At 44.4% G+C, this 20,328-nt stretch overlaps 1 protein-coding gene across 1 annotated transcript in view; it reads right to left on the bottom strand.

Annotated features, from left to right (window-relative positions):
* LOC113916747 (serotransferrin-like) overlaps positions 1–20,075 on the bottom strand; it is a 56,050-nt gene extending 35,975 nt beyond the window's left edge. The window contains 12 exon segments of the mRNA XM_027583617.2: positions 1,288–1,446; positions 2,807–2,845; positions 3,440–3,530; positions 5,113–5,267; positions 6,496–6,673; positions 7,465–7,646; positions 8,194–8,249; positions 9,058–9,205; positions 9,944–10,120; positions 10,877–10,985; positions 17,830–18,002; positions 19,917–20,075. Coding sequence (XP_027439418.1) covers positions 1,288–1,446; positions 2,807–2,845; positions 3,440–3,530; positions 5,113–5,267; positions 6,496–6,673; positions 7,465–7,646; positions 8,194–8,249; positions 9,058–9,205; positions 9,944–10,120; positions 10,877–10,985; positions 17,830–18,002; positions 19,917–19,959 — 1,510 coding nt within the window. The 5' untranslated portion in view covers positions 19,960–20,075.
* Positions 20,076–20,328: the final 253 nt, after the last annotated feature.

Here is a 20,328-nt window from a genome sequence, read left to right as displayed (position 1 = left end):
TGGCTCAGCGGGGAGCATGCTTCTGCCTCTCCCCCCGCTCATGCTCTCTCTCTCTCTCTCTCTCTCTGTATCTGTGTCTCAAATGAATAAATAAAATCTTTAAAAAAAAAAAAGATCTACTTTCTTAGCAACTTTGAAATATGCGGTACAGTATTATTAACTATAGTCTCCATGCTGTGCATTACATCCCCAGGACTTATTTAGTTTATAACTGGAAGTTTGTACCTTTTGCCCCTTCACCTATTTTGCCCATTTCCCCACCCCCCCACCTCTGGCAACTGTCAGTCTGTTCTCTGTGTCTTTGAGCTTGGGTTTTTTTGGATTCTACATGGAAGTGAGATTATACAATATTTGTCTTTCTCTGCCTGATATATTTCACTTAGCATAATAACCTCAAGGTCCATCCATGTTGTCACAAATGGCAAGATTTCTTCCCTTTTTATGGCTGAATAAAAGTCTATTTTGCATTCTTTATGCATTCTATATATATATAGTTAATTCTGTATTTTCTTTATACATTCATCCATCAGTGGACACTCAGGCTGTTTCCATATCTTGGCTATAGTAAAAATACTGCTGCAATGAACATGGGGATGCATATATCTTTTTCAGTTAGTGCTTTCATTTCCTTTGGCTAAATACCCAGAAGTGAAATTGCTGAATCATATGGTCATTCTATTTTTAATTTTTGAACAAAGATCTAGCTTTATTTGGGACAGAGACATGCCCAAATAAAAGATGACATTCCTGAACCTCTTTGACAACCCAAGTGTGACTATGTGCCTGAGTTTTGAGCAATGAAAAGTTACTTGAAGCAACTGATTTAGATGTCCTGGATAGCTTCTTTAATAAAATCACCGTAGATGACATATACTTGAATAAAATGACCACAGATGACATGATCCAGGCTGCCTGGATTATGGATGTGATGGCAACCATGGTTGACCTTGAAGACAGAAGGCCCATGCTCAGAATAGTGGAGCAGAAAGAGAGAAGGAGCCTGGGCTTCTAATGACCATATCAGGAATAGACTGCTCACCTGGTTCTTTTCATGGGAGATGGAAGTAAACATATATTTACTGAAGCCATTTATGGAGCCAAAAAGAACCATTCTGACTCAGCTTCTCAACCCCAGCATCTCTTTTAGTTATCTCTTTGAGGTTCACTTTAACCAAATTTTAGGACTGTAGAACCAGGGCCATAGCATTTTCTACCATACTACTCTTTTCCCAGAACACCTCTTTCCAGCCTGGTCCTGATCACGGCACCCTCCCAGGATTCACTTACCAAATTCACAGTGGTTGATCCTGCTGTAGAGCAGGCCCATGGGGATGTTCCAGCCTGCGGTTCTATCTACTGCGGTATGGCACGACTTCCTGCCTTGCAGATTGTTCCAGGTGAGGGTTTCATCTGCTGATGCCCTAACTACGGCCACAGCTTTATACCCTACAAGAAAGACACCAAAAAAGAAAGTATTAACAGCCCTGGGCCCTCCAGAGTATGAGTCTACAATCAAAGCCTGCCATCTCCCTATGAAAGCAAAATTACCCTGAATCATTCCTTCTGTCTTTGAAAGGGTCTTCCCAAAAACTGACTGAGTCACTCTGTCAGATGGAGATTATTCTGAACATTTAAAATAGTAAGAAAACATCATCATCAGAGCAATGTCTGGTGTATAATCCTTCCCTAAATGCCTAAAACTACAAAAGTTATAAACCAGCAACTCACCCTCCACTGTGGAATATCAGAGAAATGGATACTGAGGAGCAGGGGGTGACTCCCAAAATTTTATACAGTAACAATTAGGAAAGAGTTGTAAATGACCAATAAATTACAGGGAATCTTCTGGCCATGTATTTTGGGATATGGAGAATACAGGTTTGCACCAAAATAAGTATGTGAAGTAGAAATTCAAAATCCAGACAGCTGCCATCTTTAGCAGAAAAATGCATGCTACTTCTTAAAACTACAAATAGATCAACCCATGATTTCAACTTTTTAAATTAGTTAATTTAGTCAACTATTTACAGCAGAAAACAGAGAAGCCTTATCATCCATGGAGCAAGAACAAGTCTTTCTATTTTCAGCTAAAGAGCCTGGGTCCTAGAATGAGGAGGAGAGGCTGAGAGGTTGTAATAGGGGAAGTCACAAGGACAGACTTCCACACTAATGGCTGGAAAATGACCAGACAGGTCTTAGCACTGGGGCTCTGAAACCCCGTGATCACCTTGGCAAGATTTCCTATCTCGTTCCTGTCCCATCTTTTCAGATCCACCCCCCCACCAGAGCACTAGCTGAGAGCCAGATTGGCCTGGGTTCTTGGGCCCAGCCTGGGCTGGGAGGCTGGGTAATTTCATGCTCCTAGACATCTGCCTATGTGAGCCTCTTTGCTCAGCCCTGCCAGGCACATATAAGCAAGACTCCTTGGCTGGTGTAACTCTCATCTAAAACTGTGCAGGCCTTATGTAATGTGAAGCAGTTGGGAGTGATGAGGAGGGTGTGAACTTGCTTGCTGGGTATAGGAAGCCTGACAACTTGTAACCTCTGTGAGCTGTTGGTCCTCTTAGGCATCCTTAAGGGATGACGGTACCCACTTACAGGATTAAATGAGAAACCCTATGTGCAAGTCATGGCAAGTATAAAAGATTAACCATATTATCAATTATCATCCTTCTATGGTTCTTTTGCATTCTGAAAATTGGTCTCTTCCATTGCCTTACCTACTTTTGATTTGAATTTAAACATACCTTACCCTTTCCCAAAAGCAATAAGAATTAAACTCATGAGGTTACCAATCACAACTCACCTTCCTCTGCTGTGCTGCTACAATTATAGCCTGGATTTTCTGGAGGAGAAAATGAAGAAGTCATTAAACATGTATTCATTGGAAGTCATGCCATTCCCATGTGCAGCTCAGAATAAAAAGAACCAGGAAGACAATCTACATTTCACCAATTCCCAAACAGTCCAGGCTGTCTGGATTATACAAATTCACTTTTGCTCACTGGCCTCTGGAATTTAGCTCAAAAGTGTGAATTTCAAGTTTCCTGCTCTGTTTGACCTGTGGCCACAGTGGTCCCTGCCAACTATACTTGAATCCCTGCACCAGGGCACCAGAAGTGTGAGTTTGGGAAGCAAGAAGACCTGCCAGGAATCCCAGCTGAGAATCCCAGCTGTCCTCTGCAGAGAGGTCACTTTTAGCTGGAACTTCCCAGTGCAAAGCCTCCAATCAACCTGGTGGAAGGTATGGTAGAAGATTCTATCCTTCAAGGTGACTGTGGGGATTAGAGATGAGGGAGCCCAGAACCTAGGAAGTAGGAGGTGCTCAGTAAACAAGAGCTTTCTGGCCAATGTGGTGTAAATCAGGCTATGATTTTCCCATCTCCTCTCTCCCTGGCCCAGAGGAAATAAAGCACAGAGAGGCACCCCCTCCACTTACGGTAGTTCTCTGCCAGGACAGGCACCAGACCGCACTGGCCCGCTATGTAGATGAAGCCTCCATCCAAGCTCATGGCATCAGCCTCTCCTTTCTGCAAAGACACAGCACATTACAGCAGGTGAAAAGAGGCCATCTCCTGTCCTGCCTGCTCTTCCAGCCATTTCCTTGAGGCAGCCTTCCCAGCACAGGCCACAGAGGCCCCAGGAGATGGCAGGTGCTGTACCAGAGCCCCAAGGATCTATCAGTCAGGAACACCCAGCAGAGAAAATAAAATGTACTCTCATTTTCACCCAACCATGATGAATTAAGGATTAATTTCGGGTTCCTTGCTTAGTTTCTTTAGGAGCATAGACCCACAGTTAATCCTCCTGTCCTCTCATAGGATACACTGTCCCAGAGACATTTCTACAACAACTTTCTGACACCAGGAGTGCTTATTTGTAAGACAGATGAGTGGAGTCAGGGACACGAGGCTATGTCTGTGGCATAGAGCGCCTCCTGATGGGGCTCTAGCCCTGAATCATGGCCATGTGGCTGAGTGCTATTTCAGTGCTTGGTGTAGACAAAGTGTTAATGAATGAGTAAAATATTCTTGAATGACCTATTTCTCAGGTTTAGAAGCCCTGAATTATAGAGATGCTTAAATTCCACAAGATTGCCAAGCTTTCCATTGGGCCTAGAAATCTACTTTCTAGGAATACACCCTAAAGGAGTAATCAAATATGTGGGAAACTATTTGGATAAAAAGTACAAGTGCAAGTGTGATTCATCCAATGTAAAACATGCAAGTATAATTCATAACAGCAAAAAAGACAGAAACAGACTAAATGATGTTATAGATAATATGGACAAATGGCTAAATAGATTGCATCACATCCACACTACAAAATAGATTACAACATTAAAAGATCATGTTTTCCAAGTGCCTAGGTAGCTCAGTTGGTTAAGTGTCTGCCTTCTGTTCAGGTCATGATCCCAGGGTCCTGGGATCAAGTCCTGCCTCAGGCTCCCTGTTGAGCTGGGAGTCTGCTTCTCCCTCCCCATCTCCCTCTGCCCCTTCCTCCACTTGTGCTCGCTCTCTCACTCGCTCTCTCTCAAATAAAAAAAAATAAAAAAATAAAAGATCATGTTTTCGAAAAATGATTTGGGACATAGGAAAAGCTAACTAGATATGTGAAAAAAAGTATAGTAAATTGTGTATATGATATGATCCCATTTAACAGGATTTTCTCTCTGTAGAAGATTACAAGTACTTCTCATTTTCTTTTTTATATCATTCAGGATTTTCAAAACTCTAAAAGCAAACATGGAATGCTCTTGTGATCAACAAAGCTAAACTTCTACCTGCTTACACAATCAGCACAGCCCTGTCACACCTATGCCACACCCTGGGTCCCAGGCATACCCACACCATGGTCCAGCCTCCTGTAAGCAGACACAGCTCAGAGTGCCCTCCACCATGTGCTAATACTGCGAGGAAACAGAGCCCCAAGGAGCCCTTCGGATCCATAAGTTCAAAAGTACTGAAGCTCCTGTGGGGCTGGGCTCCCACATGAGGGCAAGGTTCCTTGGGAACAGGTTCTTATATCAGCCCTAAGAACATTCACTCAGCCATAGGGACAGGCCGGCAGCAGTGGCAGAAATGCTGCCCTACGGGGGCAGGAGTGACATACCGCGATCTTGGCGATACAGTCTTCAGTGGACTCTGCTGTTTCACACTCTATTTTCCCTCCACTGTTTACACTCCACTCATCACACTTGACCCTCTCGTGGTGACCTATTGCACACCATTTCACCTTCTTGCATTCATTCCTTGGGGTATCTGGGCCTAGGGCATAAGAAAGACAGCCGGATTTCAGTTGAGGCCCCAGAAGTTCCTGCTGGTTATGAATGCTACTAATTGTCTTTATGAAAATGCTGGGATTTGCCAGTAATATACAAACAGGTCCCGTTCCAGGAATTCATCATCTTAGAAAACAAAGGCAGTAACAATCTCTTTGTTGGCTTCTTAGCATTTAGGTATGGCTTAAAATAATCTCTTCCAAGAAGCCAACTTTCCTCCCAAACCCTCAATCACTTCAGGCTGTTTTTGGTTCTGTTTTGTTTTTTTTTCCTTCTTCTTTTTGAAATAGCACTTAACCACCTGAGTTGTTCTTATTTATTTGTGCATTGTTTTTTGTCTGTTCCCTGCAGGAGAACATAAGCTCAGCCCAGGCAAGGGCTGTGCCTATCTTACTCTCCACAGCACCCTCATTGTTCAAAGGCTTATGGTCAGTGCAGTTAATGTCTGCTGAGTAAATGGACATCTATTTGACTGTTGGGCTCAGTTCAAGTCACTTCCTCAAGGAAGGCTTACTGCAGCTCCAGGAGCTATTTTTCTTTGTTTTCATGGTCTCATCAGACCATGATATTTTGTTCTGTTGAGTTTGTTTTCCCTTATTCTGAGCAAATCTCTCATTTTTAATCAATCATTCAGTGGAGTGACTATTCATTGGACATTTGTCTTCTCCACTGGTGAGAAAGTTCCATGACAGCAGAATCTAATATACATTTGTCTCACCATTGCACGCCCAGCACCTAGCACAGTTGTCTGTTGAATGAATGAATAATCAAGCAAACATTCAATGACCCAAGGAAATTCAGGAGCAGGATCAACCTGTCCAGGGCTCCAGCTTCACTATGGCACATGCTGATCATAATACTGGCTGCAGATGTACAAGTCTGTAGCAATTTTATTCTATTTCACTTACTTTGTGACAGGCTATTTGGCTTCACAAAGTGGGTAGGGTAGCCCTGATTTACACAAGGGAAATAATGCTAGTATCAATCCAAGTCATTTTAAGCATGAATTTCCTTTCATGCCTTTTGGTGATGTCCAGGCCCATCTCATGATGACTGACACCATTTAGCATCAGTCTAACACTGGGCAGGAAGGCAGGGTGAATAAAGAAATGTCAGGCTGGGCTTTTAGTACCTGGAAAGAGTCTATTGCTGGTCCTTGCCCCAAACAGGTTTCCAGGCTCCAAAAGGTTACATGATCCTTCCCCAGTACTTACGCACATCTTCCCTTAGATTCCGAAGAGCAGTGACATAATCATATCCCAGGTACAGCCACGTGTCCATTTTAGGGGGAATCCTCAAAAACCCTTCGGCAGAGTCCTTAAACAGCAGGTCCTTCCCCAAAGGAGAGCTGAAGAGCTGGAAGACTTTAGATTTGTCTTTGCCATAATGTTCCTGTGTGTAGTAAAACACAATAGTAATTGGCTACAGCAGCAAGGAAGGCCGCAAAAGGGGACTGAGGAAAAACAAAACCCCCAGAAAATGAAATTAAAACCATGAAATTTTCAAGATTCCAGGAGAGAGGGCAGTCAAACCTGCTCTTTCCCACCCGGCACCATCCCCACTCCCAGCCTTTTTGCAGTCATGCAACAACCTATTTCACAGGATATGTTTCCGTGCCTGTCCCCCTGGTTGCATTGACAGCTCACTGAGCCTAAGAAATGCACTCTCCTTCAGAAGCTGACACTGTGTGGTTACCATTAAAACCCTTGATAGGCAGACGGGAGGGCTAGACGAGAGGAGGTTGGCTCAGTGCTGGCATTCTGCATGCTCTAGGCTCTAAGTAAAGCTGGCCATGTGTGTGGCTTCCTTGCAGTCAGCCTGAGGGACATTAGGAAAGAGATCATTTCCTTCTGCAGAGGTGACGGAAGGCCTTATGGGGGAGGGAGTATTTGCCCTTGGCCTAGAAGTCCTGGTTTAGATGGAAAGAAATAGAATTAAGCAGTAAGGAGCATCTTCATGTCACTAGGCCAAAATGTAAGGGTCTGACGGGCAATAATGCAGGACTAGGTTCTGTGCAACTCTGAGTCCCTGCTGGGCACTTTTAGACAAGTGGATGAATGTGGCGCAGTTCCCACTATGTCCTAAAAACAAGGTATTCCATAGTGGCAAGAAGGGAATGTAGGAAAATGCCTTAAATCCAAGCAGAGAGCACTAAGCAGGAGGGAGAACAGTGAATCCAGTACCTGGGCCTGGTTGAGAAGCTCCCAGATCAAGTCTTCCTTGCCCCCCACACTTCGGGCCACAACAGCATGGGAAGGGACACGGGCCAGGTGGCAGTCCCTATATTTATCTACAGACATGCTCTGCATGTTGTCTGGGCAGAGCAGCTTGTATTGGTCCAAGGCAGCTTTGTTTGGCAGGTTCTCTGGGGGGAAGAAAACCTGGATGAGCCAACTGCAGACAGGACAGCGTCATGAACTATAGTCCGTCTCCCCATCCCTTGCAATCCCAATGAATCATAGCATGTGAGAGCTGAGATACCTAGAGCAAACACTGAGGGCCAGAGCACATAAGGGAACTGACTTGCTCAAGATCCCACAACAAGTTACAGGCAAGAAAGCTTCTGATGCCTAGTACAGGGGTGACTGCCCCATACCCCACAATAGGTCTCATCTCAGCAGACCAACTTCAGGCCAAGTTCAGCCAGACATGCCCCCAATCCCTTGCTGTGGCAACATTGGCCAGGAAGAAGGATCCCCATGTCCAGGCGGTTGAATGATGGAAAGAGGCCCAGGAGTCCAGGTGAGGACCCCATAGGCACACAACTCTGCACAAGTAGAAACCCAAGCAATGATAAAGGAGGAATACAGTATGCTCATATCTGACTACTGTCCATGAAAAGGGGTACAGGGAAAAAAAAAAAAAGAAAACCCACTGCCTGGAGGGAATGTGTAGATTCTCCTGTCACTTACCGAACACTGTTGTATGCTTGACAAAGGCCACTTCCCCAGCATCATCCATCAGACACCTGTGGGAAAGAAATACATTAGGAGGATCCCAGCAGGGAAGACCCTTCACTTCAAGCTTGAGGGTCTGTCTGATCACACCACGCAGCCCTGGGACAAGGGCAGAGACTGGTGGAGGCCTCTATGCCGACCCACAGCTGAAGAAGCACTATGGGGCACTGATATACCACTAAGATGGTGGGGGGTGGGGGTTGAGCTCATGGGAACTAGAAATCCCTTATAATGTGCCCCAAAGTAGCAAAAAAAATCACTGAAGATATTTTAATACAGAAAAGAGTTTTCAAGTTTCTGAAATGGAAGATAAAGAGATTAGTCTCCTTACAGAGGAAATGTCCCTTGGCTGGCTATCAAACTTTAGGATATAACCAAGGTAAAAGAGGGAGTGAAAAATCAGCCACATGAGCTGTCTGCACAGGGACAATGAGGGAAGGCAGGAGAGAGGCCAGTGCATTGAACAGAAGACATTGCTACAATAGAAAGCAGAGGGTCAGTCACTGAAGAATGGTCCAGACACTAAGGATGTGCCTGTTCCCTTAGGCTCTGCCCAGTCCAGCGAAAGAACACACTGGGCAAGTTCAAGGGCTCTGGAGACATAGAAAAGATCTCCAGGAGAGGGGCTTCCTTGTCAAATGTCACAAGAAAGGCATATGTACTGTCTTGGCCTACAGCTGGATCACTGAGTCACTGTGAGGGGATTAGGCCTCCTGGACTCCTCTGTAGGCTGGGTTCTGCTATGGGCCAGGTAGGGTCTCCCGGCCTGAGGACATTGGACACTTTGGCCACCATGGAACAGCAGCTGGTCTCACTCACTTGAAGGCACCTGAGTAGCCGAAGTATGGTTCATGGTTAGAGCAGGCACACTTGTCCATCCCTTTCCCCACACACAGTTGACACAGATTGGGGAAGGTTGTCCGATCTGCACAGGGAACACAGCTGCCCGCGAAGAAACTGGACGCTGCTGCTCAACATAAGACATGTAGCACAGGTCATGAGCCACCCTGGCTACAAGCAATTACAGCTCCCAGCTCCCAGTCTAGACTCCTTAGGGAACAGAGAGTGACTAAAGCAAAACCAGCACACCCAGTCTCAGCACATCCTTATGTGTGTTCACTGATCAAGATCAAGGTTTTCCAAAAAGGGACAAGTTAACCTTTGTCCTCTCATCCCCCTCCCCAAGAACCAGGCCTGTGCCTGCCATTGACCTAGGCCTGTCTCAGGTTGCTGTCAGACTGGAACAGCTCAGAGAGAGGTCTCCTCTGGGAGTCATATCTGAGAGATGGGAGACCCACATAGAGAGGTACAGGCCAAGTTCATGGGCAGCAGATAGCCACCAGAAAAGCTCCAGCAGAATGGGAAACACATCAGCCACAGACCGGAAAGAACCCCAGGAAAGTGATCAGTAGGGCCCAGCAAACTTGGCCCTGACTGAAGCCTTCTGTTGGGCTTGATGGCCTTCCCCCCCAACCCCAACGCCTCGGGATAGCCTTTGGGTGGGTGTTAGGAGCTCAGAGAAGAAAAAACTCAGCTGACACCTCCCAAGGGCTGCTGGTGTGGCAGAACTGACCAGTTTAAAGCCGGTGTACCCCCTACCTCCACCCCCCAGACTCATCACACATGATCACCTGATCATGTCTGAGTGACCCCAGTGTGGCCTGTGTAGGCCTGCCTGATAGCACTCACCCTCTTGCCTACTTACCCCTCTGAAGAGATTCACGTGGCTCAGGCAGCTTCCAATAAAGTAAGCCCATGGGGATGTTCCACCCAGCAGACCTGCCAAGGCCCGTGTGGCAGGACTTCTTGCCTTTGAGCTCATTCAGTGTGAAGTCACTGCTCTTCTTCACCACAGCCACAGCATAATACTGGGTTTTTTTATCTGTCAAGAGACAGTGTGAATGAAAGACCCTCAACCTGGGCCACAGGGAAACTGCTCATCACTACTGGACTCCTGAGTAGAGAAAGGGAATCCACAGGGCACATATATTTTGGGTCAGGTCACAAAGAGAGAGAGATCAGGAAAACCTGCCTAGACTAGCAGGGGGAAGAAAGGACTGCAGAGAGAACATTTGTAATAATAGTCCAAGCAAACGCAGGGCTACCATGGCCCTGCAGGGTGTCTGCCTACACCTACCAACTCAAGCCCACCAAGAAATTGGAGTTGTAACACAGAGACCACATTCATTCTAAGTATTTCCTGTTCATTGACACAGGCCCAGGGACAGTTGGTTGCTCTCAGAGGAAATGCAAGGCTGCTGGGGCTCCAAGTATGTACTCTAGTGTGGTCTCTCCCCTGTATGTGGCGCCTATGGTTCTTGGAGGGCTCCTCTATGTAGCTCTAAACCCTAGTGGTTCAGGTCAGGTTGCACACAGTCTTCTCTGTTTCTCCAGGGAGCATATTTCCTAGCCCAGAAGGTCAGTGTCAGGAGCCCCAGTCCTCAACCATCCCAAAGCCCCAGAGGCCTTGACTTGTGCCTATGGCAGCTGATAGGTCCTCTCATTCCCCACTGACACCCAATAGGGAATGCCCATCAGTATTTAATCTCCATTACCTGCCTGGACAAGACAAACTCAGCATTTACCAGGAGAAAACAAGAGCCACAAACTCTTTCCTGGGTCCCCAGGAAGAACTTACCATCTTCTGTCCCATAGAACTCTGCCACTACAGGCTTTAGGTTGTAGGGACTCAGGCCAGCCTCAAACACCAAGCCTGCATCCAGTGTCACAGCATCTGCTTCATTTGACTGAAATGAAACAGACCAGACCCTGATGAAGTCCTTACTTCTGAGGAAGGTCCACCTATACCCAGGCAAGTGAAGGTGACTGGCAGATCTTGGACCTGGGGCCAAAAGAACCCTCACCTTGGCCAAACTACATACCACACCAAGAGCTTCAGTTGACTCCACCTCCCTGGTGAGGGGATTTGGCCACCATATTCCTATTCCTCCCACATAGAAAAAGGAATGAATTATGTTTCTCTTTCCCCTGGTGAAGAGTCTGGTTCTTGGCTCAGAAACCTTTCAAGATCAACATGAATTAGAGAAGCTTTACGTGGCAGACCTCATGGGGGAAAGTTGCCCTCCCAACCCTGGACTGGGTACACTACCCAAGCACAACAGACATTGAAGGAAGTTGCAACCATGCTCTTACACATATTTATATTGAGAATCCAGTTGCTTTCATTTGGTGACCTCTTCATCTTGGGCCTTCTGCTGAGGTCTTCTCCAGGCACTTTGTGAAGCACTCCTTATGGGGGAGGGGAATCTTAAAGACACTTGTCTCCACTCTGATTCAGTACTTGGTACTTTTCCTTCCTGTCCTGGGACCCCATAACTACAAGAGTCTTGTTCAAGGATTTGGTACTTTCTTTGGGCTTTACCTCTCTTATACTATGAACTAAGGGTTAGATGCTGATTATTATTTCCATTATGGCTCACTGTTTGTTTAACGGACTACTCAGATATGTCACAGGTCACCACTGTTCAGCTCAGCTCCATTTTACAGATGAAAAAACACAGGCATGGAAAGTTTGTCACTTCTCCAGGCTACATAGCTAACAAGTCATGGAGCTGGATTTAAAATCAGGTCGTCTGGGTTCATTTCTTCCATTACGGTTACTTGCTGGTTATTTAGTTAGTTAATCTTGGGGCAACTTTTAAGGGTTGGGATTGTTTTTGTTGTTTTATTGTAATATACATAAGATAAAATTTACTGTTTAACCTTTTTTTAAGTGTACATTTCAGTGCCATTAGATACATTCACATTGGTGAAGGACAGCTCTATTCCACAACTAAACACCAAGAAACAATCTTTGTGGCCTCCTTGGTATCAAAAAAGGTAAGTATAACCTCTGGCCTCTCCCCACCCACCCCACACACCACAGAAGAAAAATAAATAAGCAAACAAACAAATTTTCCCAGAGCAATGAGATTGGGGCTTTGTGGCCAAGACACCAAGATGCTGATCAGGAATCACTGGAGCCTCAGAGGAAAAGGAACCAAGGAGCCAAGGCCTAACTCATGGGATCCACTAGAGCAGCAGGGATTCCAAGGGGAACTTGAACCAGCAAGGAGGAGGAGGATTAAAATCAAGTATGGCCTCCCAGATGCAGATAAACACACTCAGAAGAATATAAGCCACAATGCACAAGCATCAACAGGAACAACAGACTTGGGTCCTCAAAGGAGGTTGAAGCTGTCTGATGCAAAGTTGAGAAGAGCTGCCTATGAGGTATTTACTTTTCTATACAAATTGAAGGCTGCAATCAGAGATAAAGCATAGAAAAGGAAATTATCAGAAATAAGAAGAAAAATTATTTGAACTGGTGCTTCTAGAAACAAAAAATATAACTATTGAAATAAAAAAGTGATGAATGGGCAATAAGTTGATTAGACATGTTTAAAGTAAGAATTAGTGAACTGGAAGCTATATCTGAAAAATGTATCCCGGATGCTGCCAAAAAGAGGTATAGATGGTGGAAATTGTGAAAGAAGGATTAAAAAGTTAAAGAAGACCTAATATGTGTTATCTTGGAATCCTAGAATTAAAAAAAAAAATGGAGCAACTGAAAAAAAGCCAGTATTTAAAGAGATAATGGCTGCAAAATTTTTAGAATTGATGAAAAGCACAATTCCACAGACCTGATATACCCTAAGCAGGATAGGTACCAAGATTTTCACAACAGCAAATATCAGTGAATCTATAGAATGTCACAGACCAAGGAAATGAAACCGCAAAATTATTCAGAGATGATTGAAGGAATAATAGGATAATACCAGACTTCTCCACAACTACAATGGAAGTCCGGAGACAGTGGAATAATATTTTAAAACAGGGTAAAAATGTCAAACTAGAATTATACATTCAGCAAAATTATCATTCCAGAGATTAAAGCATTTGCAGAGAAAACAAGCAAGCACCTGAGAGTTTAACACCAAGAGATTGGCTTGAAAGGATCACCAAAAGAACATATTTCAAGAAGGACACATATCCCAGAAGGATAGTCTAAAAAATGAGAAGGAATGGGAAACAGACTAAATGACAAAAATGTAGATAAATCTAAGTATTCTCTTTCTCTCTATCTAAATTTTTGGGTGTGTGTATACACACACACATAGACATACACAAACATACACAAATATGTTTATATATAGTGTCTACAAATACATGAAGTATTTACATTGAGTGTTTTAAAAAGATAGACATAAGGGACACCTGGGTGGCTCAGTTGGTTAAGTGGCTGCCTTCGGCCCAGGTCATGATCCCAGGGTCCTGGCATCAAGTCCCACGTTGAGCTGCTTGCTCAGCGGGGAGCCTGCTTCCCCCTCTCTCTCCCTCTGCTTGTGCTCTCTCTGTCAAATAAATAAATTCTTAAAAAAAAAAGATAGACATAAAATATTAAATGGTAATATTTAAACAGGGAAGAGGGAAGTCTGAGCTACTGTTTCCCAGAGTCCTTTTATTGTTTGGGAAGGAGGACCAGGATTATTTTACTATAATACATTGGTAAGCTAAAAGTATGTAGTAAAAATTTAAGGAACTCATTAAGGAATATAAATAAAGTGTTTAAATTCATTACCAGTAGGAGGGAAAGTGGAATAAAGGGAAAACAATGCAAATGAACAAACACATGTGCAAACTCAATTTTTAAAAATCAGAAAAGGAAAAATCAGAAAACAGGGGAAGCCTGGACTAAAAGAAATCAAAAAGTAATATGGCAGAAGTAAGTCCAAATTTACCAGTAATAATAATAAAATAAATGAGATTTCACATAAAATAAATATGATTGTCAGATTGCATTAATAAAATCCAGCAACAAACAGTTTTCAAAAGATGCACCTAAAGCAGAAGCACACAGAATATTGAAAATAAAGGAATGAAAAAAGGCACAGGAGACGACTACTAAGCAAAGAAAGTTGGTGTAGTATGTTAATATCAGAAAAATAGAGTTTAGTCAAAAAGCACTGCCAGATAATTTCATAATGATAAAATACCAAATTCACCCAGAATGATATGGATTATTCTCTCATATGCTGGTGGTAGGAGTAGAAATTGAAATAATCACATTGACAACAACACTCCCCCCCAAAAAAAGAGGAGAGAGCCCAGATGTCCCTCGACATGAGTGGATAAAGAAGATGTGGGGTGTGTGAATATGTAATGGAATATTACTCAGCCATCAAAAAGAATGAAATCTTGCCATTTGCCATGACATGGATGGAACTAGTGGGCATTATGCTAAGCATAATAAGTCAGTCAGAGAAAGACAAATACCATATGATATCACTCATACGTGGAATTTAAGAAACAAAACAGATGAATATAGGGGAAGGGAAGGAAAAATAAAATAAGAGGAAACAGAGAGGGAGACAAACTATAAGAGACTCTTAACTATAGAGGACAAACTGAGATTTGCTGGAGGGGAGGTGGGTGGAGGGATGGGGTAACTGGGTGATGGGTATTAAGGAAGGCTCTTGATGTAATGAGCACTGGGTGTTATATGCAACTGATGAGTCACTAAATTCTATCCCTGAAACTAATAATATAGTATAAGTTAATTAAATTGAATTTAAATTAAAAAAAATTTTAAGGAAATAAAGGTAACTAACTACATGGGTAAATTAAAAAAAAAAAACCACATTGAATTGACTTAAAAATCAAACACTGCTGGTGGGAATGCAAGCTGGTGCAGCCACTCTGGAAAACAGTATGGAGGTTCCTCAAAAAGTTAAAAATAGAGCTACCCTATGACCCAGCAATTGCACTGCTAGGTATTTACCCAAAGGATACAAATATAGTGATCCAAAGGGGTACCTGCACCCCAATGTTTATAGCAGCAATGTCCACAAGCGCCAAACTATGGAAAAGCTGAGATGTCCATCGACAGATGAATGGATAAAGAAGATGTGGTATATATACACAATGGAATATTATGCAGCCATCAAAAGGAATGAAATCTTGCCATTTGCAACAATGTGGATGGAACTGGAGGGTGTTATGCTGAGGGAAATAAGTCAATCAGAGAAAGACATGTATCATATGACCTCACTGATATGAGAATTCTTAATCTCAGGAAACAAACTGAGGGTTGCTGGAGTGGTGGGGGGTGGGATGGATGGGGTGGCTGGGTGATAGACATTGGGTAGGGTATGTGCTATGGTGAGTGCTGTGAATTGTGTAAGACTGTTGAATCACAGATCTGTACTTCTGAAATAAATAATGCAATATATGTTAAGAAAAAAAAAGAAGATAGCAGGAGGGGAAGAATGAAGGGGAGTAAGTTGGAGGGGGAGACGAACCATGAGAGACGATGGACTCTGAAAAACTGAGGGTTCTAGAGGGGACGGGGGTGGGGGGATGGGTTAGCCTGGTGATGGGTATTAAAGAGGGCACGTTCTGCATGGAGCACTGGGTGTTATGCACAAACAATGAATCATGGAACACTACATCCAAAACTAATGATGTAATGTATGGTGATTAACATAACAATAAAAAATTTAAAAAAAGAAGATGTGGTGCATATATATATACAATGGAATATTATTCAGCCATAAAAAAAGAAATCTTGCCATTTGCAAAGACATGAATGGAATTAGAGGGTATTATGCTAAACAAAATAAGTCAATCAGAGAAAGACAATTATCATATGATTTCACCCATATGTGGAAGTTAAGAAACAATACAGGATCACAGAGAAAGGGAAGGAAGAATAAAATCGGATGGAATCAGAGAGGGAGAAAAACCATAAGAGACTCCTAACTCTAGGAAACACAGGGTGCTGGAGGGGAGGGAAGTGGAGGGATACGGTAGCTGGGTGATGGGCACTGAGGAAGGCACGTGATGTAATGAGCACTGGGTGTTGTATGCAACTGATGAAGCACTAAACTCTACCTCTGAAACTAATAATACGCTCTATGTTAATTCATTAATTTTTTAAAAAATCAAACATATTTGGCATTGTCTTAAAAGGCACATACATATCCCTTGGCACAACAAGTCTGCTCCTACACATATATATTCAAGAAAAACTATTAATATTTGTGTCCTAGGAGATTTGTATAAAAATATTTGTCAAACCCTGATTAGAATAATAAAAAGCTGGAAATAGCGCAAATGCCTAATGACCAGAAAAGAAAAAATAAATTGTGTTATACTAACATAATGGACTATTGTAGAGCTCTGAAAATGAATGAACAATGGCTATATTCAACGATGTGGGTGAATCTTAGCATAATATCGAGGAGTGAAAAACAAGGAGAAGACAACACATAGTAATGCCATGTTTATGAAACGTTTTACGAATCAAAACCATGCAGTCGTTCACGCATACCTATATACATCTTAAAACTAAAATAAAAGGCAAGAAAGTTGTAGGATTCAGTTTGCTCGGGATGGAGAAACACATCAGTAGTTGTGGGTTACACCACACTGTGTGGGTGCCATTCTCATAAAATCCAGTGCTGCCACACAACAGCCCTAGAAGTAAGCTATTGGTATTGATGAAGTTTTGAGAACCTGTGTTAGTTTCATGGATAGTACTATTTTATATTATCAACATTTAAAAATAAAAAGGGGCACACATGGACTAAAACTGAATAAATGTCATAATTCAAGGGTTAAATTTAAAACATGATCATAACTGAGATCCAATTTAAAAACACAAGCCAGTGGTTTTTACCAAATGACTGATTCCTTCAATCATGCTCCATCTGGCTAAGTCTATCTCTCCCACCTCATTACTCTTTCCAGTCTCCTGCTTGCTCTTCTCCTGTCACCCTGACTTCCCTACAGCAACTTCAGAAAGCCCAGCTCTGCTGTCTCAGGCCCTTCGCACAAACTGTTCTTCACTGCCTGGTGTATTCCAACAATGGCACCTGGCAGGCTTATCCATGTTCAACCTTGGGGTCTTAGTTTCGTTGCTTCCCTGTCAGGCAGATTGTGCCTGACACCCAGTCCAAAGCAAGTTTCTTCTGAAAGCCTCTGTCAGAGCATTCTACTCTTTCCCTTTGTTGTACATCACACAATTTGAAATTTACAATTTATTTGTTTGCATGTTTTTCTTCTCTCCTGACTAGACTATAAGCTCCTCAAGAGTAAGGACCACATGTGTTTAAATTCACTGCCGCAGCCCCATTGCTCAGCACAGTGTCTGACCCACATTCAGATGTGCAGGGACAACAGTGAAGGAGTGAAGTGTTTTTGGAAAATCTAGAAAACAAAGAGATCAGCAAACATCTGCAGTTGGCACTGTATTCCTCTTCCCTGTGAGCATGATTCATCTAGTTCCCGTGATGTACCAAGAACTTCCAAAACAATGTCATATGGAAATTTTGATAGTAAACATTCTTGTTTTTTCCCTGAATTCAGAGAACTTCGTGCCTCAAAATAGTCCCCTTTTCAGAGTGTGTTGGATTTTAAGACTCCTTAAAGATAACCACTCCAATTTCCCTTTCTGAAGTGCTTTTATTAGCACTGGGGGTTGACTCTTCCACACACCAGCCTCCTACCTGTGAGTAAAGAGTTGTTCCAAAATGACAGAAGAGAAAGTATGGATTTTATTCCACTCTCTTTTAGGCAACAGTGACTTACGGAAATGGCCTTGATGCACTCAAGGTAGGAGGTTTTCTTCACACAGCTGACAAAAGGACCATTTTCAAGGACAGTTTTCATATTTTCCATGAAACTGGAACACTTACTGGCCTCATGATTTGAAACAGTGCACCATCTCACAGTTTTCTCAGGGGAGACAGCCAGACACAGCCCTAGGAGAAAGAGGCCAGAGGTTGTGCTAGTGGGAGAGACAGAACACCCTCTGAAGGCTCTTGAAGTCTCCATCCCCTCCATCCGGTCCTCCTCCCATTAACACCACAGAGCACAGATTCTGTTGCCTTCTGAGGCTGGGGACAAGAGAATGGAACCCTAATGGCCTCCTAGTCACCTGCTAACCACCCTGTGCTAGCCAGAGGGATGCTGGCTTGACCATCAGCTCTCAAGTGGAGACCACAATAATCTGCTTTTCTCTGTTTTCCCTGCCTCCTTATCTCACCATCATGGGACTGCCAAGGGACATAAGCCTCATCAGTGTGACCGGAACTTTTCAGCCTCTTGAAGGCATTGGATTGATATGACAAATTGGGGAAGCTAGCAAGGTAGGAATTACCATCTTTTAAAGATGATGGAACTGGGCTCAGAGAGTGATGCTCCACCTAAGGTCACCCAGCCTGTTAGTGGCCAATACTGGCCTAGAAACCAGGTCTCCAGACTTTTGTCTCTGCCCAGGGAATAAAAGAAGATGACATTCTGAGTTATTTTCCATCTGCTTGGCCAGTAGGTAGGGATAAATGATTGATGAAATAATGAATTTGCCTGAGATACTCATCTATCATCCTCTGTCCCAGGAATAACTAGAACTCCACATATTCAGTGGTTCTTTCTGTTTCCAATGACCCCTCTCTCAATTTTCATCAGTCTTCTGGGCTGCCATTAGGAGAAACTAAAACCAGCCATGTCTGTAGCTATTAAAATCATGTGGTTGCACTGCTCCCAAAGACCTCTGTCATCTCCACTTTCTGTGGATAACAGCACAGGGCTGACTCAGGGAAGCTGATGAATATCCACAAAGCACAAAGCAGGAAAGGGAAAGGGCAACAGTTCTCCAGGATGCATAAGGAGGGGCCACAGGGAAATCCATGCCCCAACCACCCTTTATCCCACATCTGCCCATGAGAAGTCATGGGAGGCATCAGGATTCAGTGGCAGACCCCTGCTAAACTGCCCCTCCTGAGGTCTCATGGGCAGGAATTTGTCCTGAGTCCTGCATTTACCTTGCACAGCCCTATGAGGTGCTTTGAGGGTGGGAGGGGGCCAGGGGCAAAGGCAAGTAATGCAGGGCCAACTCCCAAGGGTAAACTTTTCCAGGAGAGACAAATATCTAAACATAAGGCTCCAAAGGTATAACAAATGCACCAGGAGAGGCAGGCAAAAGTTAAAGGACAAAGGGAGCCAATCTCAGGAGGTGATGGGCGTGGCAGAGGCCATCCAGTCACAGGCCCCACAGCAGGGATGTGTGCAACGAACTCCACTCCACTGGTGCCTGGATCCATGGCCTCATTTACCCTCACCTGACCCTCCCAGCCCCAGCCCTCTCACCGGTGAGGACCCAAGAAGCCTGGATTCAAATATGCTTTGAACCTCTCAGCAGCCCTGCTTCTTAGCAGGACATCTTCAGCGCCAAGGGCACCCATGGGACATCAGACTGCCAAGGGTGGGGGCGCGGTCAGATCTGGGAGGCCTTGAATGCCATGCTTAGCAGTTCAGACTCAACTCAGGAGGCCTCATAGAAGGGATCTGATAAACTATGATGGAAGTGCTCTTATTGTATTCTAATACTACAAGATTTACTGGACAAGGAGGAGGAGAGCAAGGAGAGGAAGCAAGGAAGCATGGAGGGCACGAAAGGGGGCAGAGGCACTAGCAGGACCAGCAGCTGCGGGCAGGCGCAGAGCTGAACCTAAGGCAGTGCTGAACCAGGTGCAGGGATGCGGCGGGGAAGAGCGAAGGAAGTGCTCCGGGCTTCCAGCCCAAGAGTGGAACCCAGAAGCCTGTGTGGCCCAGTGGAGGGTGCAAAGAGCTACCGGGCTGGCGACTCTGCGGACCTTCCCTGCGCCGGCACTCACCCAGGACCGCGCAGGCCAGCAGGGCGCGGACGGCGAGCCTCATCTTCCTGGGTCTGTGGCTAGGAGCCGGGAGCACAGACCTGTGGGCTTCTGCGCAGTCTCCCCACGTCCGGTGCCCCTTTATCTTCGGCTCAGCGGGCCATGCAGAATCTTTGACCTCCTGTGTTTGCGCAGCCCTCTTGCCCAATCACCCCTCATCCCTCCCCCTTCATTCCTTCCCCAGGCCGATCACCCCATTTCCTGAGCTCTGGAAAGACCCACGAATGGTTTCCAGCACAAAAATGCTGATTGTAAGGGAATTAAAGAAAAATCAACCCTTTGTTAATGCGTGCTCTCTCCGTGCCAGGAGCGGGGCTACAGCGGGTAGGGGCGGGGGTTGGGGCCAGTGGCTCTGCTCCTGAATCGCAGGATG

Source organism: Zalophus californianus, chromosome 1, assembly GCF_009762305.2.
Source record: "Zalophus californianus isolate mZalCal1 chromosome 1, mZalCal1.pri.v2, whole genome shotgun sequence".
Taxonomy (NCBI): Eukaryota; Metazoa; Chordata; class Mammalia; order Carnivora; family Otariidae; genus Zalophus; species Zalophus californianus.
This window is presented reverse-complemented; position numbering and strand designations above follow the sequence as displayed.